Source organism: Botryllus schlosseri, chromosome 16, assembly GCF_051294905.1.
Source record: "Botryllus schlosseri isolate E-star chromosome 16, Bs_hap1, whole genome shotgun sequence".
In the NCBI taxonomy this organism is placed as follows: Eukaryota; Metazoa; Chordata; class Ascidiacea; order Stolidobranchia; family Styelidae; genus Botryllus; species Botryllus schlosseri.
Window position 1 is genome coordinate 6,319,463 of NC_137251.1, and position 27,393 is coordinate 6,346,855.

The 27,393-nt window shown below is 40.7% G+C and overlaps 2 protein-coding genes and 1 pseudogene across 3 annotated transcripts; 2 read left to right on the top strand and 1 right to left on the bottom strand.

Annotated features, from left to right (window-relative positions):
* On the top strand, window positions 1-3,130 carry LOC145458798 (solute carrier family 35 member G1-like). Its single transcript, XM_080337288.1, has 2 exons — window positions 1-2,203; window positions 2,614-3,130. The coding sequence occupies exons 1-2, from the start codon at window positions 1,370-1,372 to the stop codon at window positions 2,755-2,757; spliced, it is 978 nt and encodes a 325-aa protein (XP_080193414.1). The 5' UTR covers window positions 1-1,369; the 3' UTR covers window positions 2,758-3,130.
* Window positions 3,131-4,307: 1,177 nt separating this feature from the next.
* Window positions 4,308-9,479, bottom strand: LOC145458797 (S-adenosylmethionine synthase-like). Its single transcript, XM_080337287.1, has 9 exons — window positions 9,139-9,479; window positions 8,584-8,661; window positions 8,398-8,520; window positions 7,666-7,922; window positions 7,413-7,538; window positions 6,444-6,536; window positions 5,368-5,550; window positions 4,683-4,816; window positions 4,308-4,525 (listed from the first exon to the last, which is right to left on the bottom strand). Exons 1-9 carry the CDS (start codon window positions 9,233-9,235, stop codon window positions 4,405-4,407), a joined length of 1,212 nt encoding a protein of 403 aa, XP_080193413.1. The 5' UTR covers window positions 9,236-9,479; the 3' UTR covers window positions 4,308-4,404.
* Window positions 9,480-16,776: 7,297 nt separating this feature from the next.
* LOC145458576 (delta(24)-sterol reductase-like) lies at window positions 16,777-27,157 on the top strand (annotated as a pseudogene). Its single transcript, XR_013921162.1, has 12 exons — window positions 16,777-16,994; window positions 17,709-17,885; window positions 18,653-18,748; window positions 18,839-18,922; window positions 19,503-19,646; window positions 20,174-20,353; window positions 21,411-21,595; window positions 22,744-22,861; window positions 22,933-23,067; window positions 23,838-23,952; window positions 25,836-25,992; window positions 26,555-27,157. The product of XR_013921162.1 is annotated as a delta(24)-sterol reductase-like (transcript).
* Window positions 27,158-27,393: the final 236 nt, after the last annotated feature.

Genomic DNA, 27,393 nt, shown 5'->3' on the forward strand with positions numbered 1-27,393 from the left:
ACTTGACTACTTTCGTCGGTACCAAGATGAATATGGTGTTGACTGTTGAGTGAAACTTGTTTACACTTGCTTATTACGTTCTGCGTATAGTCCGCATAAAGCTCACAAAGACATGATTGACATTCATTCAATCATGGCCGTACATTTACGTCCATTTGGTGTATGATGACATGACATCTTCTTGTTGCGCAGAAATTGAATATTTCTTGAATTCGAACGTTGACTAGGATGTATCTAAGCACATTGATTCATACTGAACGGCCGTTGATATAATAACTTTATGTAACAGCGTGATTCAATGATTATATGATTATCCTTCACGAGATGCTTATTCGTTTATAAATTCCTTCGACGAGAATGAGATTTAAATCTGATGCTTCATTCTTCATGTGATGTGTGAATTTTTAGAATGAATCCTCAAAATACTCCTTTCAAATCTTTTGACATTACGATTAGGCCTCGACGAGTGGGGCAGGGGTAGTTTACTTTAAACCTTGCCATAACGAAATGATTATTATCTTCTATGAGGAAAGCAGCTGTTAGCTTCAGTGCGGATAGTATTCTTTGGATGCGCCTATATGTTGAATTGCTTAACGAGGAGTATAGATTGACTTACAATGCGAATACCTCGCGCTGATGTAGTGACGAAAATAAAAATAAAATCGCGATATTCTCGAGGAGGGACTATGGCAATTATGTCATAAATCAGTGACAGAAAATATAGTCTGTCCTTCCATCTGCGTTTGCGGGAGCTGCAAACGCAAACGCCGCTACATTACTGTAGACTGTAGATCTTCCCGGATTGGGCACGAGAACCTGTAATCATCTCCACACCAGGTTTGGTTCAAGAAATAAAACGTCCGAAATATTAACAGCCGAAGTCTTGCGTGTGTCCGGAATATCATGCCATACTATATGCTCTGGCAAGCAGCATTATAAGACCTCATAGTTCGAGAAGGCTCGTGTTATTTCCATTTGCGTGTTTATAAACTTAGTGCGAGAGTTGAAATCATGTACCAACAACTTCCCTAGCATTGCAACGAATTCTGTAGAAGTAATACTGACTAGAAACGATATGCAGCGGACAAATGCCGTTTTGGAAACTTCAATTCTAATGGGATGTTTCAATTATACTTTGTTTTGGACAGTATGATTTCCGTAAAATTGCGATCTATGTGCATTCTTGTCTTAATTCAGATATGGTTGGAATCCATTGTAAATACCATTGGAAACCAATTGTACGACACTGAGTCAATGAGGCCATAACTTTTTGAGATCTGTTTGGAGGCGGCTATGAATTGTGATATGGATTGCAATATCACCCGAACTTATACGTTTTACTTATAGGTAGCCTACAGCTGATAAAAGGATGACGGTGTCTGGAAAAAATCCGCAGCCAGCTGCGTCACTGAAGCGGTCGAAATTTCGGCACATTGGGATATTTTTTATGCTGTTGACTTGTGTCTGTTACTCAGCAAATTCCATTTTAGCTAAAGTGATTGTGGTTGGAGCCGTCGAAATAGGTTTTTACCGTGTTTGCGGTATGTATCTTTTTGTAATACCCATTTTACTACGGCATGGCGTGCGAGGTGTTGACGATATATTGGGTCCAAGACATATTCGAAAGTTTCTACTATTACGAGGCTTCGTCGGCTCCATGTCAGGTCTGACATTTTATCTCGCTGTAAAACACGCGTCCCCCGGCCTCGCTACCAGCATTGCGTTTATGGATGTCGTGCTTGTGCCGATATTTGGTCGTATCATACTGAAAGAATCTTTAACACCGGTCGATGGTGTACTCGCGTGCATAACCTTTTCTGGCGTTGTGTTAATCGCTAGGCCCAAGTTTTTATTTCCATCAGCCGAGGGTGATGCCGAAAACTTCGTCGGAATTACGTATGCCGTTGCTAGCGCGGTCCTCGCATCCGGCACATATCTTACGCTACGGAAAATAGGAAATTCTGTGAATCCCTTTGTACCAACATTTTATTTCACGACGGTCTCTCTCGTGTTGTATTCCGTGATTATCATTGTCAGTGGAGAATTTGGAATTCCTTGTTTGGCGCAAGTCGCTTTAATATGTTTGCTTGTCTTGTGCGGTTTTTTCGGTATGATCTTTATGACTCTCGCGTTGCACACCGAACGACCATCAACAATATCTGTGATCAACACACTGCAAATTGTAATGGTGCTATTGGTGCAGGTGAGTGAACAGTGAACACACAAATGTTTAAACCATTATTTCCTGAGTCGAAATTTTAGTATCGTAAGTAACTGCTCTTGATAGCCATGTCGGAATGTGAAAGGTACTATAGCACCACTGTTTATTAAAGAGGCTACTTCAAGGTTTTACTTCGTATATATTTCAAGGTTTACGTTCGAAAACAATGGCTTTTTTCATAATCAACACGTTCCATAGACTCTTCCGTATATTATTCTTGGCCACTATAAGCCCTTGACACGCAATACGAATCTCTGTATTACACGTTATAAGGCTGAATTTCATGAAGTATATGAAACGTCTACTTTATATCTACATCTCGGACAACTGCATACATATGAAAGGATAATTGCATGGTCTCATATTTTCCCAAGAAAAATATCATCTTTCAGATACTATATCTCCACGATGTCCCGCCAACATCAAGCATCGTCGGGTCTTGCATGATATTTTCAACAAGCATCTGTTTGGGTATCCGGAAGATTGTGAATGAGAAGAGATCGCGTTCTCAGAATAAGCTCGAAGATGGCGAGTAGGAACCAGTACACTCGGACCTACGGATTCACAAGATTCGTAATTGCCGGCTTCCGCGTGCAGCATTATTTTTCCATAAGACGATGAGCGCTTAATGGTATACAGTCCCTTTTTTGATATACGCCCGCCATTTCACTGTCAATCTGAAATAACTTTGTAACTCATTCAAAGTCGTCCTTCAAGTTTCGTGGCATATATCGCTCTAAAGTATACGAAAACATGTGCGGAATCAAGTGGCTCCAGCAGCAATATTTATAGCGTGGCTCAAATGGGTTGGTTACATTATACGAATTTACATGATTTGTCGCACCCATTTGAAACCGCTTTTGTCCATCTTGGGACTTGTATTTTTTTAATATAAAATGATATGCATCATCTACTGTTACTGTCATTTTATATAATTGTGTTGTCAGAACCTACACCGATGGATCAGTTTACTTCGCTCTGACAAACGAAACATGGGTAAATGTATGAGTAAATACTAGGGATGGTGTGAACGTGAAGTTCACGTTCGCGTTCTGTGTGTGAACCTCGGAAATTTAGAGGTTCGCGTTCACAACAGAACCTTGGTAGGTTCCGCACTGTGAACCTTTTTCATATATTACAATTTTCACTTCATAGTAACATCTTTGGTTCATATTTATTGCATTTCAACTGTGGGCCACTCTATGCACGGCGCTGGCTGCATTAGAAATCAACACTAAACGAGCATGCTCCTTGACAATCTCAAAAGTCCTACTTGCTTTGTTACAAAAATTTTCTCGAAATATCCAGCTTTCCGTTTGTGAATATTTAGTGACTTTCTGCTGTGAGTTTGACCCGCAATCACACGACATCCCTAGCGAAATACGTAGTCAGCGAATGATGCTTATTCAAGCAATCAATGCGATTGATATCGTTTTTGATGCAAAAAAATCTATCAGGAGTACGGGGTCAATCTTGACTTCATATCTCTACTGCATCATTAAAATCAAATCCTTGCGAATGAGGTGTTGGCTACTGCTGTATAACTTGTTAATGGGGTAGTATCGGCAGCAAGTATAGAAACCCGTTTACACGCTTCTCAATATCAATGTAGCGATACTTAGACGCCGAATACATTGTCCGGTGTGGCCTTAAGGCGTAAGCTTATATTCCCTGGTAAGTCCTCGTCGAAATTGTAGGCAAAGCGACAGAAGATATTGATTTATAGGAGTATCATATCCTTCGATTGCCTCAGTTGATGCATTTAGCGACGTTTAAAACGCCAACATGTACTTCGGCATTGTGGCATGATGCGGCCCGAGTCGTCGCCAGGTACCATGTACAATGTATATTAATATACGATATCACTTCATTGAAAGATAGGGTTGGAATTAGCAATATGACGTAACGTGACGTCATGAGATTCGCGTTCGTGTTCACACAGAACCTTTCAAAAAGGTTCGCGTTCACACGAACCTGAACCTTTCAGAGGTTCACACCATCCCTAGTAAATACGTCTGATGATACGAATTCGACTCTTGACTGATGTTTTCAAAGTTCTACTTATCCTACCAAACAAATACGTGTGTTTCACCTCTCACCAGTTCATTTATTAGAAGTGAATTACGTTATGCCAATAACGCTCCAAATGATAGTAAAATAATACATGTTCAATATAAATCAGTCTACAATTTCAATTTATCAGGAATGCTGATTGTTTTTGGAGTTTCCCACGGGAATCCCGGTCTCCCGAAATGTCCGTAAGCGCAAGTAGACTTGTAAATTGGCTGCAAGAGTTTCAACTCCCTGAAAGTGCATGAAAAAGCCACTGTTAGTCGACGGGATATAATTGCGCAACGAACAATCCAAGAGAGAGGTAGCGAACCATGAAAAAAAAACATGAGAATACTCTCCACGCGATCAGGAATTGTAGGTCCAGTTATAAAACAAAATGTATACGCACCTTATTATGTGACCAGGTCTTAGATCAAAATTATGCAAAACGATATCATGTAATGCTTTGTCGCTGTATTTCGAGGTGCCGTAACTGTGGACGTAAACAGCCATGGGCCTAGCGATTCCAATAGCGTACGCTACCTGAAATAATTCAACAATTAGCACGGCAGTTCTACGAACCGAAAGACACAACATCATATATACGAATGGTATTCTACCGCACTCCCTATTACAAAAATTTACAAGCGTGAAAATGCGGGTGTAAAGTCAGAAGGACAGAATATTAGATCTAATTCATTATATTATGCCCATCTTACATATTTTTCCAGCTATATGAAATGAATATTTGAGCGGGGAACAGTCAATTCACTCAAGTATCCATGGCTATAGGGCTCTTCATTGTTATCAAAGTCGATGACTGGACCAGGAGAAGTCACGTCTGCATTATTAAAAAGAGTTTGGGCAGATGAACGACGTCTGCGACTTGATTCTCTATGACTGGGTAATCGAGTTGGGGCTGCCGACCATAGGCAGGCGTATATCCCTAATCCAGTAATTTTGACCGATTTTTGGTTGGACTTATATTAGGGCAAGACGTGAATTGGACTCAGTACTCAATTCCTCGATATATCCTACTCGTTTGGCATCCGTTTTTTTACTGAAATCGAAATTACTGTCCGAAAGTCACTTACTTGCACTAATATCCTCTTGCTGATGCCTGCGGCGACCATTGATTTCGCAACCCATCTTGCAGCGTACGCGGCTGACCTGTCCACTTTCGAAGGATCTTTTCCGGAGAAAGCACCGCCCCCGTGAGCCCCCCAACCACCGTACGTGTCGACAATAATCTTCCGCCCTGTAAGACCGGCATCTCCCTGGATATGGATAACGAGATAATTAAAATAGCATGCGGGACATATAAATCAGGGATGCCCAATATGTGGGCCTTTATCAAGGGGGTGAAGAGAAAATTTACTACAACAAAAGAATAAGTTAACATTCAATAAAAATACTAGTGGATCAGTAGTACACCAAATTGACATGCCATTGTTGCTGCCTTTCCCATCAACATATTGTGAATGTAGGTTTTCAAAAATGTTACTTCTAAAGATAAAGCAGCTCAGCGTCTTGGAAATTCGATATGATATGCATATGACTCTTTCCAGCACCAAACCCACATTTTATATGACTTTATCTGGGCAAAAAGAAGCTCAACCATCACCTTAACTGAGTATGTAATAACTGAATAATGTTCTATCCTGTTTCTTGGTAGCTGTATTTAGATCAGTTTATCATTCTAACTACCGAAACCGGTTACTGTATAAACCAGTTTTTCAATTAAAATAACGGTTCTAAATTTTTTCAAGAGGGAGGCATTTATTTCTTTTGATTTCCAAACGGGACCACGGTGTGAAAAGGTTGGAATCCCCTTGTTTAATGTGCTCTGTCGGTAAATAGTGTTTGGGCGATTCAAGTCGCATTGCTGTGATTAGTTGGCTGAAGTTACAATAGCTGCATAAACCAATGAAATTATGTCACCTCGCCAAGTATATATTAACGGATTGGCCCATTATTTTTACAAATTTCAATGTAATGAGATACACCTCTTCCATATTTACAGCCCGAAATTGACAGTTTCAGTCGCAAATACTTCGATGTAGGCTAAATTGCCTACATATTCCTACCCTGACAACACTCGGTCAGCTAAATTTGCAGGAGTTATCTATAATTTCAGTATTGTACATGAAAAAGTACAGAAGATTCTTACCTGCGGTCCTCCTATCGTGAAATTACCAGAAGGCTGGATGTGATATGTTGTGTTGCTATCCAAGTATTGACTTGGAACAACAACTTTAATGACCTGAAAACCATTGTTGAATATCATTTTTATCAAACTATGGTTTGACGTGACCAGTATTCTATTATACTTTCCAACATACACAGTTTCGTGAGTGACTAAGTTGTACAATGTACATACTCATAGACCATAGACCGGTCACCGGTGGTCAGTAAGTCCCCCCATTATCGAATAGCTCTAGCGGGAATGTATATTTATTGAGTAAATGGAATCCTTGATGGTATTGAGATCTTCAGTCTATCAACTTTCTCATTCTCACTCTCTCTCTCTCTCTCTCCCCCTCTCTCTCCCTTCCTCCATCTCTCTCTCTCTCCCTCCCTCCTTCTCTCTCTCTCTCTCTCTCTCTCCCCCTCTCTCTCCCTTCCTCCATCTCTCTCTCTCTCCCTCCCTCCTTCTCTCTCTCTCTCTCTCTCTCTCTCTCTCGGTAGGCTATAAATGCACTGTTCAAAGTGTCCAATTGAGTTATATTATTTTGTTCTTATACCTTACCAAAATTATTTAGTGCTGCATTTGAGTTATAGGATATAATTCTGGTTAAGCATACCCTCATAACAATCCTAGCGATATAAATAAAAGTCGAAAGAAATATGGCATATATTTGAGCTCAGAAGAAACAGGGAAAACGATATTGAAAACATGATAGAGGGAGTCGTGTGGATAAGCAAGTAAGTAACTATAAATAGGCCGAGACTAGCCCAATGCCTATGCAGAAAACTTCACCCTACCAATATTCCGAAAAATGTGGCAATTTCTTCTTACTTCTTATCATATGAGTAATGCTAATTTCGGCATGGTATGATCAAGTTTTTGGACCGCGGAGTTGTGTTGCAACATCGGTCCTAACGTATGCGTCATTCGTCATACGCAATTTAAGCTCACCTTTTCCATAACTTCTCTTCGCAAGGATTCAATATCGATATCGGGAGAGTGTTGACACGAAACGACGATGGTATGCACTCGAACAGGAATTATGTTTCCATTTGCAATATTGTGCTCAACCGTCACCTACGACATACAGAATCATATTTAACTCTGGCAAGAATGTAAATCGAAACGATCTGCTGTGGTAGTTCTGAGAATGTTGCTACTTCTGATTTGCTACTGCTATGTTTGCTGAGAAAACTCCCCTCACTTGACTTTTGGAATCCGGACGAAGCCAAGGCAGGATTGCGCTTTTTCTTAGCTCGGACAGTTTTTGGTTTATCTTATGAGCCAGGACGACGGTTAATGGCATCATTTCCTCTGTCTCGTCAGTGGCGTATCCGAACATTAATCCTTGGTCACCGGCGCCTATATCTTCGTCGTCTCTGCCGCGATGCACGACATCGGCGATTTCGTCAATTTGCTTCTCGAGCGCAATCAGGACGTTGCATGTTTTATAGTCAAAGCCTGAACAAAGATATTCGATCAATCCATTCCGTATGAATATATAAAAATGTAATTGTGAGTGAGCCTATACCTAATGGTAACCGTGGTCTTGTCAGTGATACAATTGTGAAATAGGCGTGAATATTGAACAGGCTCCATAGATTTATCTAATTGTGTGTATGGAGCAGTAACTTGTAACAAAACACGTTAGCCACGTGTTCGTAATTGGTAGGGTACCTCCTTACAACGAATTACACTAGAAAATAAATATACACATTGTTGATACTATATGTGCAATGTACATTAGTAGTGTGTTTGCTGTTCGCATAACACAGACTGAAACAGATAACTATAACAAACGATATGTAGCACACAATATATTAGACGTAGCTCATGTAAAAAAAATTAGAAAGGGAATTCGCGCCTTTCACCCCTCCTGCTGGCTACGCCTCTACCCGTGCCCTTCGCATGCATTCCAGTCCAAAAATACACATACCTTTTTTGGAATCGTCATACCCAATTTCTCTCACGGTATCCCGTATAATTTGCTGATAATCAACAACCGCTGTAGATGTGATCTCACCGCCAACCAACACCATTCCCGTTTTTGTAAATGTCTCTGAGGTATAGGTGACAGTTTAGACTTAAATTCAAACAAGGATAGCCGACCTATAATACATACCGCAGGCTACTTTTGCTCTGGGGTCTTGTTGAAGATGAGCGTCTAATATAGCATCACTGATCAAGTCGCACATTTTGTCTGGAATTCAATATAACATTTGATGAATTATCAGCAAAGATATCATGGATGTGTTCCAGTACAGTACAGTAAAGGGGTAGATGTCGTTATTTCCTGGTAAAACGACCTTTTCCCAAGCGGTTTTGCAGAATACGAAATAATCTTCTGTCAATGTCAAGGACAATGGGTATTTAGATTCAGAATGATCGTGATTTCATGTAAAAGAATCCTCTTGAATGGTGCAGAATACTTTATTTGTGCTCACCCAAATTTTGAATACTGAGCAAATTGATAATAATATATAATATGAGATATATTTAGTATGGTGATCATGTCTGTAAGATCACAGTAATCCATGACGTACTTTCTATGGATTCCAAATTTTATTGACTACTGTAACTCCAGTCAAATTTAAAATAATATTACCAGTGTATCCTCATGTACTAACGTTTCTTAACTCGTAAGACATTCCTTCCGATCAAGATATACTATACTTACCCGCGTGACCTTCACCGACGGATTCGGATGTGAACAAGAATGTGTCTTCATCACCCCCATTATACAGGGTCGGAGACGTAGCGCAAGTTTTATTCATACTTCAACCTACTGTAGAGATGCTAAATATATTTTATAAACCATTCTTGAAAGCAGTACTTTGTACTGGCTTCGCGGCGTTATGGTTAGGGCACGGAGCTCACTCAACACGGTCAATTTCGTTTACTAAACTGCTTTGCGAAGACCCTCCTCAAACATGTAGTCGAAGGCAACGAGAAATTATACAGTTATACCAATTAATATATAATTATGTTGCACGATGGTTCGGAAAGTGCCTGACGGAATTACCGACTACGAGAGAAGGGTACGTCAACTCAACACCAGCATGCTGCTTACTATCAATAGTATCAAGCATTTGAAGCAGTAGTACCCAACCTTTTTGGATGACGGAGCCGCATTTCAAGCTTCAGAGTACGTATGGAGCCGCATGAAAACACTCGAGTAGGGTACTTATCACGAAAATTTATAGTCAGCCAGCCTACCTCTAGATCTCACCATCCAGCTTATTGAAAAGCATGCACAATTGCACATTGAGCATAGACTTCTACAGATTCTATATCGGTTGTTTTAGCATTGACAGACGCAGATTGGCGAGTACTATGTATTGAAATAACCGAAAATGCAATCATTTCTACAACATACTATTATGTCGTTATGTGATAGCTCTCGGTCTTCATACATTCCAGCACTTGATGCACAAGTTTGCGGGGAATTATACGCTGGGTATTACTGGACTTATTGCAATTTATACTTGACTATCAGCCGTTATTTTGATGTCGAAATTTACTGAGACGATGCATAAAGGATTAAAGGTCTATGACCAGCAGAAGTCAAGATTTATCCTTGCGTATGGGTATTCGTAACGCGTTTGACGCTAGTCTGCAAGAATTCTCTTTCCGGATTTCAGAAGCAGCCTTGGACGGCTAACTAATATTTCTTATTGTGGCATTCGTATAACTAAATTGGCTATAACTATTCATAGAAACAAACAACAACTTTCGCCTATTATATATTTGCGGCATATTTAGAGGTCAATCTGAGCCGAATGAAGGCTACCACGGAGCCGTATGCGGCTCTGAGAGTCGGGGTTGGTAATCACTGATTTGGAGCATAGCAACTTTAAAGACTCGTTACACACCTATACTATATATTCTAATATTCAAGTATAAGCTCAAATATAGGCTCAAAATAAGACATTAGTGTACTCATTCATTTCATCGACAATCGTAGTTGATAGTCGAAACGTGGTAACGCGTCCGATGACAGGTCATAGCATTGTTTAGAAGTCAAAACACTACCAAGGTAGATATAACTTGATAACTCGGCAACAAGTGCAGTGTGTGTTTGTGCCTGCAGGTTAGGCCTATATACGTCCTGTACACTGTGTAAAGCTTATGAAATAAGGTGATGCAATTCTTCGCAAGACGATATATCATACATGTTTATTGTTGACCTTTCTCCTTTACGCGAGCTCTTTGCACCAAGTGCAAAGACTCCAATATTAGTAGGATTGTCCGTAAAGTAAGTACCTGTGACGCGTGAGGCGCATATGTATTTCTCTGTTAACATAAACGAAGCGTTTTTCTCCTTTATTTCTCAAAGCTTTGGATTTGGAAACGCATCATGGCGATTTGTGACCATACCAAGACAACTGCGGCCTGCAGCAGAAAATTATTTTGATTGAACGAAGAAGTAAAGACCCCTGATATACTAATTGCGGCCGGTATTACTTGGTTACCAATGTTTGAATACAGGTGCCGTGTCATATAATGCTACGCGCCGAATAGGATACGAAATCGGCTGCATGATCACACATCTAGCAACCCCCACGAAAGTAATATGAAATGCAAATCCTCCTTATTCGTAGTAGGCCTGTAAGCTTAAAAATCATTCGAAAATATACTGACAGTTGGGCGAAGTATCTCCGTATACCGATGACAGTGAATAATGAGCGCCAGCTACAGCGGTGGAGATTTACCGGAGCGCAGAATTATGTCGATTTATGGCATACCGGCACATGTCATTCCACTTTCATCGATTGTCCTTTTTATGTTATCTTCTATTACTTTGCATTCAGTGCCTAAGCCTCTTATTCACAAGCTCTGGGCTAGTGGTTCCCAACGTGGGCGATTTGGTGGTCTAGGGGGCGAAAATAACAAAGGGGCGAAAACGTACGAAGGGGGCGATAGGGGCGATGGCGCGTTAAAACGGCTATATTGGAGTCAAGTCGGAGAAATTACTTTTTTGAGTCAACTCACGAAAATTTTGCTGTAAAAGTGTAATTTTCGAGGTCGAGCCGAAAAGTCAACTCGCCGGTGATTACAGTTTGTGTGCCCATTTTTCGGTTCCCAATATTTGGGGGGCGATGATTGGTGTGGAGCTTGAAAAGGGGGCGATGAGTCGAAAAAGGTTGGGAACCACTGCTCTAGGCCAAGGTTTGTTTCAAAACACAATACTAGCCTACAGTTAATTTTTGCACTAGACAGATGTTGGTTGTAGGATGATTGAGCTAAATTTCGCTAGTGTCGCTAGTGTAAAGCAGAGCAAATAGATAGATAGGCTTTTATTCATCATACCAAAATCCAAATGCCTTCTTATACTGATGTTGGCATTTAATACTAGATATGGCTCCACTAATGGAGTCTCTCTGCCCACCAGAGATGAGCGGATTTGAAATTTCTATGTCCTAATCCAGTGGTTCCCAACCGGTGTGCCGCGGCACACTAGTGTGCCTATTGGACTGCTCAGGTGTGCCGCGAGCAAATGCGCTAAACTGGGTCGAAGTATAACAAAAATCCAAATTTTGAGCTTGTCATTGTTGGAGTTTCTATTGAATTTACTATATCAAGACCCGCGATGTACAATCCGATGCAGTGAACAGATACAAAGATGTAGCGACGGCCATAGTAACGTTATCTCAATTAGGCATCCCCATCAAGTCATGGATTGGGTCTTTTTCTGGATTTTTATTGTAAAGACGCTCTGAGCACAGCCACGTATAAGGTCGGAGAATCTCATAAATCTGCAACGCTTCGTAACTTGCTACTGCACTGCCATGAATGAAACTGGGGCCTCCACCGTCAATGGGTGTGATACGCTAGTTTGCCTACATATAGTAGCATTTAGGACGGTGATAGATAGAAAGCTAGACTCGGGCTATTGGACCGTGATGTGAGGTGTGGCCGAAGGTGACCTTCTACTTGTCACCCCATTAGAACCGGAGGCAGAACAGGGACGCGACGTTGTTGATGACCTTTTTCTGTTTCTATTTGTAGTCGTCTTCTTGCCATGTCTTCGTTATCGATGATAATTTTATACCATGCCGATATAACATATTTTGATTCCTGAGATGCCAACTTATAGCACGGTCCACTTTTTGTAAGACACTGCTTTTGCAGATCCGAGGACGAGTAGGAGCCAATGGCGTAAACCTCCAAGTATACTCATTTGGAAGTGAGGTTCACGTTTACAAATTAGAATTGCCGACATAGCCATTCACATTGCGATTGTTAGGTAGCGTGCCAGCATTGCAGGTAAATGTAGGCTCAGGGCGCAACGTAATGTTGCAGGCGACAAATTTGAGAATTGAGAAGTAATGTTGATCAAATTATATCAGTTAACAAATTTCACCGGTCCTGAGGTTTATCATCCCGGTTTGTTGGAACTGCAATTGAACAGCAGCTGGCTTCCAGTAAGACTCTTGACTGAGGTATTGCTATCCTCACAGAAGCTATTACACGACAGTGTTGGGATGACTCGAGTCATGACTTGACTCGAGTCAGACTCGAGTCAACTTTTTCGTATGACTTGACTTGACTCGAGTCACTTTGCAAAAATGACTTGACTTGACTTGACTCGACGCTTCAAAAATGTGGATTGACTCGTGACTCGGAGCAAAATTTACGAGTCAATTTCAAGTCATCAATAAGCAAACTGTGTCGACTAAATCATTGTATCATGTGCACGTTCGGATTATTCGCGATACGGCGCTGACACTTGTGAGAGCAACCAGTCAGTCATTCACTTATTGTACGATTCACTGGTCCTTCATTGTTACATCACAAATAAATTGACCACAAACGAAATGATCACGGCTTACGTTGTCGTAGTAGTAGTAGATTAATAGAACCGTATCTCTGTTTCTTAGTCGACTCAGCGCTTAGATTGAGCAGTGCTCTCCTTTACCAACCCTTCTCTATGATTTAAATCGAATGAATATAGTTTATGCGTTTATATTCTCACGGATGTGCGTAGATGGGTAGTGTATAGTACCATATCAATTTGTTTAAACTTCTCGAAGCTTCGTATTCGATCTTCTATTTTGGCTGATAATAACAGACTGTAGCATGTAACTAGTTAATCACGTATTTTATTAGCAGTTCTACGTGTGCGCGTGCGATACATCGCCTTTTTGCTTGTATATTTAACTTTATATTCGTCATTTGATTCAAGCTAAATTGCCAATTAATCTCTTTCACGCTGCTGGCAAAATTTTATGACTTTGAATCATCTCTCATACGTCGAAGATTCAATTTGACTTGACTTGACTTGACTCGACTTGACTCGAGTCACCTCCAAAAATCGAGTGACTTGACTTGACTCGAGTCACCTTCGAGAATTGAGTGACTTGACTTGACTCGAGTCAAAACCTGCAATGACTCGAGATGACTCGTGACTCGAAGGTAGTGACTTTGATCCCAACACTGTTACACGATCGGCATGGAAACGCGTTTGGCTTCCAAGTATAGACACCTCTATACGCGTCTGTATTTGTTAGTGACTATGGCGATTGGACTCTTCCATGCGACGGTTAATTACATCGACAACGAGGTAGTGGGCAGACTTTGTTGTCAAGCCATGAAATTAACCTCAGCCTGAAGTTTGAACGAGATCTCAGCAGGCAAGTTATGTGGCAACAGAGGTAATGGTTGATAATTCAAAACCTCACACGGATTGAGAGAAAGTCCTTATTCCTGCCAGCAATAAAATTGTAAAAAAGAATAGAAAACGATCCCCATGTCAAATTATACCATTCGTAGACGTATTTGTGAAATGTCCGCAAAGATAAAAGAAAACCTAATTTCTTATTTGAAGCAGCGAAAAGCCTACTTGAGTACACCGAAAAGGCAGAAGTACTTCGTCAGTGACCAGTGACCACCTATATAAGACTGTGGTTGCTGCATACGCATCTTGGTAGTTTGCTTTTGCCGTAAGCCAAAAGAGTTCAGAACCACTGTGCTAGTGTGCCGCGAACTCTTTTTCATTTTCAAGGTGTGCCGCGAGGTCAAAAAGGTTGGGAACCACTGTCCTAATCCAATCCAAATCCGAACCTTCAAATCCTAATCCATAACTTTTTCATATTCAAGTCCATGTCCAATCCTAATCCGATTCCTACTGGAAATTCAGAAAAAATACTAATTTATGCAATGGAGGGATTCGAAAATTTTCTTTCACAACCAACGATTCATTTGATTCAAGATAACTTAGTAACCATAAGTACATTAATAACTGATCTGAATAAAGTTTGTCGCCATTCGCCACACGACATTTCAATCTCCCAGAAATAGGTAAATCCAATCCAAATCCTAATCCGTTCCGAAAAAATGTCTAATCCAAATCCATTCCAAATCCGAAAAAATTTCACAAATCCTGTTTTTTCAATACCTAATCCTAATCCATGCTCATCTCTGCTGCCCACTACAAAAAACGCAATGACACAACCATCGCACGGCACCATGCGAAAGACATCGGCGAAATGAAGAGTCCAAATTGGTAAGCGATCAACGACACGCGCCTAACACAAAGGCAAAGAAAGTTCAATTGGGATGTCAATCATGGACTAATCCCCACAAAATATCGACTCTGAGCGCGAATGGCATCAAAAACGCGGATTGTATCTTCTGTGTGATCTATACTGAAACTCATATAGGCTACATCTTTTCTCGAAATGCAGGACAATACCACCAGTCCAAGATATTCTCCTAGAGATCTGGGAACAATAAGTCACCGGTTAACGCGCAACAAAAGTTGGACCTGCGAAAGATACAAAAAATGTAGACGAGGGGAAATCCAAAAGATGAGTTTAAAAAGCAATGACGGTACTAACGACATTGTTTAAACAGGCAATGGAATATTCCATATGGCAGAAACGAGAAGCTCCACAGCGGGAGAGACACTCGGACGAGATGGATCTGGCACTCCATCATCAGATGATTGGCAAGAAGAAAATATATCACACAGGAGGGATACATAGGATATTCTAACCAGAATAAAGGAAGGGATGAAGAGCAAACAAGACGGAGAGCTTAGACCAGTGGTTCCCAACCTTTTTCGACTCATCGCCCCCTTTTCAAGCTCAAGGCCGATCATCGCCCCCCAGATTTTGAGAACCGAAAAATCGGTATACAATCTGTAGTCATCGGCGGGTTGACTGAAAAAAAAAAAGGTCATATCTCCGAATTGCCTCCAAAATAGCCGTTTTAACGCGTCATCGCCCCCTTCGCTATTTTCGCCCCCTTTGTCCATTTTCGCCCCCCTATCGCCCCCTTCGTCATTTTCGCCCCCCTGGGGCGATATCGCCCACGTTGGGAACCACTGGCTTAGACGAAGGGGGATATCAGGATGACACATTAGAACCAACGAAATCATTGATTAGAACTGAAGAAATGAATTGCTTTCTGAAATTTGAGCTTGTATTAGAATTAGAAACTTGCGTAACCGCTTAGGCACAGCATGCGTTGCCATAGTGCGGGAAACTCTCATGCATTTACAAGCAACAAATAAAATGTTGAAGCATGGTGTGGACACGGCGAGATTGAATGGCTCACTGCATTTGGGTTACGTCATACTTTCCATTTGGCCAAAGGCAAGTTTACGACCATTTTTGACCGGCTTGCCGAGCGCTAAATTTGATAAATCGGGTATAAATGGAAAGCTGCTGCTGTACTAATTACGAAAATATAAATTTACTTTAGCCCATAGCCATGATCCCCCCCCTCCCCCGTTCCCCAAAAATCAGAGTCCAATTTTGCATTGAGATGGAGTTGGGTATTGTGACGCAAGAATGCTGTCTTTCTCATTGCTTCTGAGCTGCAGTCTCGTTTTGCTAGACAGCATTGTTGCAACTCAGGAGCAAGTGCGCACGAGAGTGGGAGCGTGAATGCTCGATCGGTTGCGAAACAATGGTCAATACGATTGCGGTTTTTCATTGCGCTGCTCCTCACCTGCTCCCGGACGGCATGGTTGCGTCACGATACCAAACTCCGTTACAATGCAACATTCAAGGGTGATTGTTGGAGGTTCCAGATCCACGAGCAGCATACAATTTATATCTTCGCAATCAGTACCGCTGTAGCTTTCGATTGATACCAATTTGATCAATTTTCGCGCTCGGCAAGTCGGTCAAATATCACCGTAAAATTGCTTGTGGCATAATGGAAAGTGTGACGCAGACCAATCGTAGTGAGCCGTGAGATTTGCTTGTGTCCACACCATACAGGACACTATATGGTTGAAGTCTGTCTCCCAAACCCCAATCACGAACTTGATAGCGCCGCAACGCTCGCAAGTAGCGGATATAATATCTATTATTATTTACAGTACAACTCTGCCACCAGGCGACGTCCTCATATTTACCAGTCAAACTGTTTTCCGATTGAGATTGCCCTCCCGGGTCCTGGCAGGTCATCCACTACTTCGTCGTCAGATATTTTCACCGTAGCGCCAATTTACTCGGATTAGTCATTCTTATTCATAAAGTGGAGCAAACGGACACTGAAAACAGTATGGTGATAGCTAAGGTTAGACGAGAACCAATATTTCTAACGATCATTTTTTGGATGGCTCTGTTCGCAGACCGCAGTGGTTGCGTTGTTTGGACAAAAGTTCAACTATATAATTTGTAAATAGAATCGTTAATATAAACGGTCCAATGACACATGTTTTAAATACGGCCGTGACGCCATACCAATTTATAGCGCAACTGCAATATACCAATGCCATGTTGGTGACTCTTGGTGATTGCCGCATTCTTGCAGCAATCACTCGCTGCAGTCCAATAGCGTTACCTTATCTGTATGTCAACACAAACTTTGTAACAGTTCGCTACTGGTAACTACGATGAAATACTTGTTATATTCAAGCAACTTCGCCATATAATGTTTCATGTAGAAAATGAAGTCAATGCGGCGTTTATCTTCGTCCGTTTGTAGTACAGGCTTACAACATGCGTGGCATGTGACTTGCAACGATAAGCTATAGTAAGGTAACCGTTATTTTTCGTGCAGGATCTCACGATCAATCAGATGCAGTTGAAAGTAGATTGTACTATTTCACCCCTTCCTATCTTTTCCCGCAATTATCTAATGCTTTGAATTCATGAAAATAGGCTATAATTAAAGTTTTGCTGATTTGAAATAGGCTATCTCAGTTAACCTGAATTGTTCCAACGCCTTCCACTCCACTGAACTCCAGGTTAACTAGTTTATCAAGCTCTTATTTATATCATGTACCAGGTCAAAAAGAAAATTGTTCAAGTATTGGAAGATAACCGTGGTTTGGTGATTGTTCTCTTCTGCCTCCCTGCAAGCTTTCTATTTAATCTCACCTTCAAATTATGGAAGTGGTCTTACCGAAATGTCGTTTCTACTCGAGAGAGCCATGACCAAAAAGTCAAGGCGATTCAAAGAAAGGTAAATATGGATTTATTTATAGTAAAATTAGAACTAACATTTCTATGATTTCACATGTTAGTAGGCCTACATAAGGTTCGAGAAGCTTCCAATTTGAGCATGTTTCAAATGAATCCGGTGCTTCTCTAGCTTGAGTAATTGACATATTTCGATATCAATATACCTGTGGCCCGTGGGCCGTGGGTGAAGTGCAGACAAAGCCTGTGAATTTAATGTGATATGTTGAAATTATCCAAATTATAACTGGTAACAATATTTTTAGTATGAATATTATTGATTTGATGCCTTATACGCGCAATACCCACATTTCCCAGCATTAACATCTATGTATAAACTTGATGTATCACCATACACAAACACATGCTATTTTCATCTATTCACATTTTATCTTCTTGAATGGTGTATGAACCTTTCCCCTTGTCTTGTACCAATCTCGTCAACAGGCACAGGCAAATTTCCCTGTTTGATAATCCGTGGCCAATGTAGCCTACAGATCAATATAAATTCTCCTAACTGCTCCAAGTCCTAATGTTATCATCATGTTTAAGCTGCCATGCCGGCAGAGCCATAGTATATTTGCTCCAAGAACTTTCAAATTATCTTTGCCAGCCTCGCCTATTTCAACTTTGAACAGATTCCGACCTGCGTGTCAAAAGAGTCTCCATCCAAAGATTGTTGTAATTGTGAAACTTGAAGTGTTCATTAGAATCTCTTCAAGGGCTTCGCTTATGTGATTTTTTTTCAAGTCCCGCATTTTCCTGTTTCAGGTTAACGAATGGAACAATTTACCAGAAGGAAATCGCCCTTTAATGTGCACTTCTCGTCCGAACTGGTTGAGCTTATCAACTACGTTCTTTAAGAAGGTGAACTAAATTACATTTTCAGTGTCGATGACTTCAATCTCTAATTCTTATTCATTTATGCCATTTCTACATGTCTATTTTATGTTTCAGAACGAATGTTTTCAAGTTCCTATCCATTTGTACGACATTTTAAGTTTGGATACCGAAAAGCTGATTGTCAAAGTGGAACCCATGGTATGTATTGATAGTTTGCGTATTTCGGGTTATGCTGATACATTTTCCTGTATCATTGTCACTGGTGTCACAAAAACTGGTGCATTGAAAGTGTTACAGAGCATAATTTTCTAGCTATACATATAAAAATTTTCAGAATTACAGAATTAAGGAGAGATAGGAATATTGACTAAAACATCAACGCATGACAAATCATGTAAAATTTCTACGCACCAAACTGTAGACCTACTAGGCCACTAGGGTATCAAATAAATAATTTGAACCGCTGGTTTGAATCGGGGGTGTAGCTGATGAAGAACAAAGCTGATTGAAATCAACATCATAGGCAGGCTGTGACTAATGTGATTTTTTTCCAGATGAATATTTTCCTATGTTCATTGTACGTACGGGTGCAAGGACGACATTTTGATTTTACTGTAGTGAAAGTGGTTTCAAATACTGAAAAATTATCATGATACAAGTCTTGACAAAAAAGAGCCAGTACTGATGAACACAATTTTCTAACAGATGCTGACACACATTAACTTGGGGTCGTGTCGTGATAATTGAAAATTTTATAGAACTAGGCCAATTTTTGCAGGTCTCCGTAGAAGAGATCACAGAATATCTGATTCCTCGTGGTTACACGTTGGAAGTGACGTTGGAGATTGCTGATGCGACTTGCGGAGGATTAGCTATGGCAGTCGGCATGACCACCTACTCTCACAAAGTAGGACTCTACCAGGTGGGTTGGATTAAAGAATGGAAGCATGCTCGCAAATTCCAGTGTGTTGTAGAACAATTGGTAGGCTGCTTGGTATGAAATCAGTTAGCATCTATTTTGTAGGTGAAATTGATTTGAATACCGGTCGGCGGTTGCATACATTGATGATTGTTTGATTAATACTGTTCTATGCCAAATTGTGCTGATGAATGAATGATAAATGGCTTGAATTTTTATTACCCAAGTTGAACTGACGTCAAACAGCATAGCTACTTAATCCTCTTTTTTCAAACTGGACTAGGTAATGAGTTAATATGGGTGGGTTAATTTTATTCCACAAGCTACTTATTTTTCAAATATGATTGAAATCTTTCTCAATGTCCGATGAGTCAGTTCTCTCAATGCTGCTCTCGCCGATGATTCAATTTTATCCAATCATGGGTCTATTGTATAATTTCAGTTTATATTCAATTATAGCCAGCTCATGACTATGTTCTTCATGGACACTGGTCAGTGGAAACCTATTACCCTACCCTCTGTTTTTATAGGAATCGGTAGAATCTTACGACATTGTTTTGGCTGACGGGTCTTTGGTTCATGCAACACGCGAGGAATACACAGACCTATTTCACGCTTTGCCGTGGTCTCACGGAACCTTGGGATTCCTGGTCGCACTGGAATTAAGAATTGTGTCTATCAAGCCATATGTCCATTTGAAGTATATCCCGGTGAGTATTCGGACTGGATGAATTGTTTGCTTTGCGAGATTGTGCATCATTGAAAATTAGGATCACTGTGATCTACCTTGGAATAGAAGGTAAATTATTGTGGTATAAATTATCAACTATGGTACGACTAACCACAATTATACTCCACCTTACAGCGGTCAAGAATCTATCTTTGCAATGTAATGAAGAAGAATAAAATTGAACACTACATATAGCTGCAACTTCATTCGCAATTGTTAGCGTCACCTCACAGCCAAAAGCAACTTTATGCGGCTTTTTGACGCTAGAATTGCGATGAATAACAGTGGAAAAGGTGTTAGTTACATGACTCTTTTGATTTATTTTTTCGATGATCCAACTGTTAAAGGGGCACTGCACTCTAAAAATGATGTGGTCTCAAATTGAAGGGCAAAACGACAAAAATTTTTGACCGCAGCCGTTTTCTTCAGAACTCTACCGTAAGGGAGCTGCAATTTATTGAAATTTCCACAAGAACTTCACGCTCCAGCAGTCACGCGGATATCGAACTTTATATAGTTGTCAGCCGATGTTGTGAAGGTAATATGTCGTACACGACGGAAATAGAATACACTAGGCCCGGTTTTGACATAAATCTCCTGACTGAACATCTTCCATTGAACGCGGTATCTAAACCACCGTGGCGTGTACGACATATTTTCTTCATAACATCGGCTGACAACTATATCAAGTTCAATCTCTGCTGGAGCGCGAAGTTCTTAGGGAAATTTCAATAAATTGCAGCTCCATTACGGTGGCGTTCTGAAGAAAACGGCTGCGGCCAAGATTGTTTTTTCGTTTTGCCCTTCAATTTGAGACTACATCATTTTTAGAGTGAAGTGCCCCTTTAGGGCAGTCGCAGCCCGCATAAAACAGTAGCAAGCAACATTTGACAAGTGGGCTACAAGTTTGACACCCCCGCACTAAACTTTTGGCAGGTCTGTGGCTAAAAATACAAAATGCACAGGTTTTGACATGGGTATGATAAACTTCCGGTGCAGTACCAAGCCTCATCGACTATAGTAACATTATATTTAAGGTCAGAGGACAAAGGGAATACTGTGATAAGATACGGGAGTTGTCTGGTGCTTCCAATCCGGACGCGAAGCTGCCGGATTACTTGGAAGCCACAATATTTTCAAAAGACGAAGCAGTGATTATGGTTGGTAATTTCACCGACTGCGACACCCGAGAGAAAAAGAAAAAAGTTAATCACGTGGCAAGGTGTATATTCTTTGAGAGATGGTTCTGTGTGATCTGATAACAGTACGAATTAGATCTTGAAAGTCTGATGATTCTGAGACTTGAAGTTATGTCAGTAAGACACGTGTTCATGTTCATCTACTAATATTAAAGCAGTGGTTGTTAAACCTGTTTCCTTCTTGGTGACCCCTTGAAATTACCCACGATTCTTGCATCTCGAGTGATTGAAAAATATGACATTAACATTTTTACAGTCGTAGTGAAAATTTCAACCAATGAAGACGTCACAATATCAAGTGTAAATCAGGGGTGTCAAACATACGATTTAATTCTGCCCGTAAATCAATTTGAGTAAATAGGAAAATATATATACTTGACGTAAATAATCCCCAAGACAGCAAATATCAAACATGTTCATGGGCCTCGTTATAACAATCTGATGAGAGTGTTGAGCCTTCACCCAAGACACCATTAGGAACAGGCCGCGGTGACATTGACACCATATTACAAGAAGGCAAAAAAGTGCACACCTAGTTCATAGTCTTCTGGAAAATGGACCAAAAACAGTTATTCACAGAGACGAAAACATTCGCGTTTACGGTTAAATCTCTTGAAGGCTACATTCCTCACAACAAATACCCAGGGACAACGCCACTTCGCGACTGAAACAAAGGAAGCATAGAAATATGCCAACTTTTATCGTTATTAGAGACATTGTTTTAGTGGTTTATTACTGTATTCAATCAGCCAATCATAGTATTTTGCCAATCACATGGTTTGCAAATACCTGTGTTGCATAAAACCACATGATCCGTAACATAATGTGTAGGACTATTATGTCTACCCTTGATATTAAAGCATTCTAGTGAAAAACAAAGGTATGGATTTGGAGGTGACATTTTGGATTCATTTGACTGGTCCTGTCCGCAAGCGATCAAAATGTTAGAATCGGACCGCGACCCAAATTGAGTTTGAGATCCCTGTCGTAAATTTCACATTCGTTTTTTAAGCATGGCGAAAACCAATTATTCAAATATTAGAACACAGCACTCAAAATCAACTAGTTGGTTTACTAGTGATCAAAGAGACCTCATGTTGATCATGTTGATTTGACATGGAATGTACTAATCGTATACTTTCTGAAATCGAATCACTTTTTGTCTTTTCAGGTGGTACAAACCATGGTTCTACAAGCACGTCGAAACATTTTTGCACAAACCCGATAACGCGGAAGAGCTCATCCCGCTGAGAGATTACTTGCTGCGGCACAATAGAGCTATTTTCTGGGTGGGAAAAATTTGAAATTGCTTGATGCGCTCGTCAGACTCAACTTGTTTGCTTTGTCCGACACGTGGCAGGTTTTGGAATCGATGATTCCGTTTGGAAATCACCCGGCGTTTCGTTGGCTTCTCGGCTGGCTCTGCCCGCCTAAGCCTGCATTTTTGAAATTCACAACCACACCCGGGATCAGAGCTATGACTTTCGTGAAGCAGGTAGGTGATTGTGATGCGTCCGGCTTCTGGATCGGTAGGTCGTGGGTTCAATCCCCGGCCGGGTCAGACCAAAGCCTCTAAAACTAGTATCTGTGGCTATCCTGCTCGGCACTCAGCATTCAGGGATAGCATGGAGGAGAAAAATCATGTCCGTGCTGGTGCAGACTAGATAACCTTACCTAAAAGGTTGTATCGCATCTTCATCGTCAAAGCATCTCGATGGTGCAGACGATAATAAATCTCTCTCTCTCTCTCTCTTAGCCCTCGTATCTCATCATGGTGTTGTCATGTTGAATGTTGTGATGGCGACATTAAGAGATCGTTTTTCTGTTCGTCCCTAGTGTCACGGGTGCAACGAGACTTGGACAACTGGATAAAATTCTAGTGTAATTAGGCCGACTAGAGCACAATGCCAGTAATCGAATTCTAATCTAATTTGTGTATTGTTTCCATGCTCTCATGTTGATTCTATTATAATTTCTGGTTTGCTTGAAAATGTTACAGGAGAACTTTATCGTGCGAACCGAGACAAGCTTGGTGTACAAGCATTTGGCAATGACAATGAACTCTGCTTTGACATGAACTGAACTTTATTTTTGTTGTATTTCTTTTGCGAAAAGTTTGTGACGCAACGATTTACACGCTGTGCAAAGTTCTGAATGCTTTCTGTCGTACTCCTCGGGAGTTTTGATTTCATTATCGCGAATACTCAGCAACGTGAATTTTTTTGAAAATTTGTTTCTTTTTATGACCGTTTGCATTTTTAATAGGTTTTTCAAGACATTGTGCTACCAATGACGGTGATGGAGGACTCTATAAACGAAGCAGAAAAGCTATTCGACACGTACCCGATGTTGATATATCCGTGCAGGATTTATGACCATGGTAAGAGAGACATGATTATTGTCTCCCGCAAATGAAGTCGACGGTTCGGGACAGATTTTCATGAATAAGACTGGTCTGATCTGGACTGACCCCAGTGGCACAATAGAAACGAGTTGCGTTTGCGAATATTTACATTAAAAGGATGTAAAGCAGGGGTGGCCAACCTGCTGCCCCATGCGGCCGTAGACGGTTATTTGTGCGGCCGTCGACACGTAATTCAATTAATATGTTTCGGCTGCCGTCGACATTCAAATTTAATTTACAAATTGCGCGATTCCATACGTCTTCATTTTTCGATTTTAATATAAACGCATCCTTTGCAATCTCAGCCCCAGAGTAAGCTACAGATACAAACAGTAGAGAAGAATGATCCGCTCCATATAGAAATACCGACTTGGAATCATGTCCTCGTCACGAATGAAATTTGTTTTTGGTACGTTTCAGCGATTCCAACACCTTTCCACCGACAATCCTGATGGAAGGTCAAGAAATAACAGCGCACAACTAATGACATGAACAATAACAATTGGCCCACCCGAAGATACACCATTATTTATAACTTTCCCTAAATTTTCGAAAACACTCACTCCATGAACTCTAGCGGTTAATCTGATCACGTGGGCTGGGAAAGGATAAATATTTGACAGTAATTTGTGAAACTACTAATATTAATGACGAAATTCATTCGTGAATCTGAAAAAGTTATCGCGCCTCGTGCGATCGTAGCTCTCCCGGTAACTGTTCATAACATGACCACTCGCGATTTCGGTGCGTATAGTAAGCCGATATGAAAAAGTGGATTAGTCTGGAGTTCACCTGAAATGGACTAGACAGTTTAACAGGGGTATTTGGCATCCAGTAAGTTCATCATGGCTATGCCCTAGAATGCGGCCGTAGGCTATATAAGTAATCAAAATGCGGCCGAGAACAGCAAAAAGGTGGCCATGACTACTGAAAGTTGATACTCAGTGAAACAAGACAATGTCTACTTACGCAAGGTACTTTTTTATCAAGTACTATCTAGTTTTGCTATTGAATACGTAACCTTTTTTGGTATATACAATCTAGGGCGTTTACTGCTCGCACATCACTGCCATATCTACTGTCGCAATGCTGTATTCGCCGACTTTGAAAGTAATCTCCTTGGCTACTAGAACTATATGGCGCCTCCACCAAATCTACCGTTTGACTCTACATGCTCGAGTACATTTGATACCTCTCTCTACTTGAAGCAGTGTTTGATATATCAGGAACCGCTACATGTAGTTCTAATTGAGCAAAAACTGAGGGGTGTAATGACTCTACTCGAGTCACGATTTTCTAATGACTTGACTTGACTCGAGTCATTTTGTCAAAATATGGAAATGACTCGACTCGCATCAATCTGTGTATTGACTCGACTCGGAGTCGAGTCATTGTGCTTGTGCATGACTCGAACCAAGAAATGGCCAAGACCGCCATTTCATTGTAATTTCGAAGAATAGTAAAGTAACCGCACTATTGGGATTTCGTCTATTGGTACTGGTACTTGAAAAATGCGATCAGAAACTGCTCAAAGTCAGGAAAATTACTTTATTGTAAATGCAAACCATTCGATATCACCAAACAGTGTTATAAAAGTGAGTTTAACAAGACTTTAACTGGAAACTGAGCAGTCAACACAATAGATTGGACTCAGTCATGATACCATGACTCAGACTCGTCCCTCTGCTTGCTGACTCGGACTCGATTCGGTGGTGAATTGAGAATGACTCGAGTCAAAACTATGAAAGTGGGATTGACTTGTGACTCGGAGCCTTGTGACTTGGTTACAATCTGCAAAAACTTGATATTACTTCTACTCGAGTAGTAATGCTGACTCCTTTGACCACCGCTGCTTGCAGGTGTGCATAGCGGGCAGTTACGACCTCCTCGTGCAGACCAGATGTGTCCAAACAGCGATTATGGAATGTTTTACGACTTGGGGGTGTATGGAACGCCCGGTAAAGTCCGAAGGAAAGAGAAGTATGACGCAGTTTTGGCGATGACAAGCATGGAGAAGTAAGTGAATTATCCACGGCAAGTGATGTCACCAACTACCCGTTCGAGATTTTCATCATTTGCTGTCAATTACGAGAGCTTAGCTTGGCTCTTATGATTTGTGATTAACCCTGAGTAAATATTTAGTGCAGTGACGTGCAACGTAGTGCAATGTGACCCTCATTAGTAAAATAGTGGAGCCCACAAAATGGCTTTCATATTTGGCTTTTAGTCTGGTACGATAGAGCTAAGCCCAAGTAGGATAAAAGAATGGTCGAATTGTGCATGTTCTGACTTCGCACATATTTTATCAATAACCTCTTAAATATTTTTTACTGCTTCAACTACAAGTAATACTCATCGTTATGTTTATAGTTTGGATTTTATTGATATGCCTCACCATCAACGTTACCAGTTCTTGATGAGATTATGGTCTTTCCTGCTACTGTGTGACCCATGGCATCACCACATTATTGGTATGCATATCTGACCTGCCTGCCAAGAAAGTTTCACACCCCTAATTAAGTGTATTGAATGCTTGTATAATTTTGGGTCAATCGTTTGATAACAACTTTCTTTTCAGGTTTATACGACAGAGCGGTGGGTATTCGTTTCTGTACGCGGATGTCTTTTTGTCAGAGGAAGAATTCAACACCATGTTCGATCTTACTTTGCATAATCGATGTAGGAAGAAATATGGCGCGGAAAACGCCTTTCCTCGCATGGCGCGGAAAACGCCTTTCCTCGCTTGTATAACAAGATCAAACCTGAAGTAGACGTTTTCAAAATAGGCAAAGATTATGCGAATTCGTAGTGACGAATCCTTTCAAGGAGAATTTTATCTGGGATTGATGTTAATGGCCGATGTTATGCAAGTGAGCTTTCACCGACTAGCATGAGACAATGATAAGGAATGAAAGACTTTGACACATCGACTGGAGGATGGACGTCTGAACTGGTCCCCACGGCGGTCTCATTTACAACGAACACTTGCTTGAGTATGGGTATGAAGCAGCTCGCTAAAAATGTTATATCTGGTGCAATAAATCAGGGATATGTCTCGTGCTTGATCGTTGTTAATGGTGAGCATCCAGCCTGGTTACTTCTGTAGATATATATAGCATGCGTTTGTATACATCATTGTCTTCATCCTTTGTATGTGAAAAATAAATATAGTCATACCATACTGCTAGTGTTCATTACTAACGGTAAAAGTTTCAAAAACTGTATAGTAAGACTGTCGGGAGAAATGACCCCGTGCTCAGGTGAGGCAGAATGTAGCATTGCATTGTGATGTTTGAGTAACCTCAACACTGTCGCTGACATAATTTTATGTGCCTCATACATCAACTCCGGAAATCAAGATAAGGGATATAAGTCCGTAATAAAGATATCTGAAGGCTCAAACCGAGCACTATTACA

Excerpts from the sequence above, each read along its gene's own strand:
- LOC145458798 (XM_080337288.1), top strand. The coding sequence starts at position 1,370 with ATGACGGTGTCTGGAAAAAATCCGCAGCCAGCTGCGTCACTGAAGCGG. Across the intron at positions 2,204-2,613 it reads TAATGGTGCTATTGGTGCAG|ATACTATATCTCCACGATGT; the intron begins GTGAGTGAACAG and ends ATCATCTTTCAG.
- LOC145458797 (XM_080337287.1), bottom strand. The coding sequence starts at position 9,235 with ATGAATAAAACTTGCGCTACGTCTCCGACCCTGTATAATGGGGGTGAT. Across the intron at positions 8,521-8,583 it reads CAGAGCAAAAGTAGCCTGCG|AGACATTTACAAAAACGGGA; the intron begins GTATGTATTATA and ends CCTATACCTCAG. Across the intron at positions 7,923-8,397 it reads GTATGACGATTCCAAAAAAG|GCTTTGACTATAAAACATGC; the intron begins GTATGTGTATTT and ends ATCTTTGTTCAG.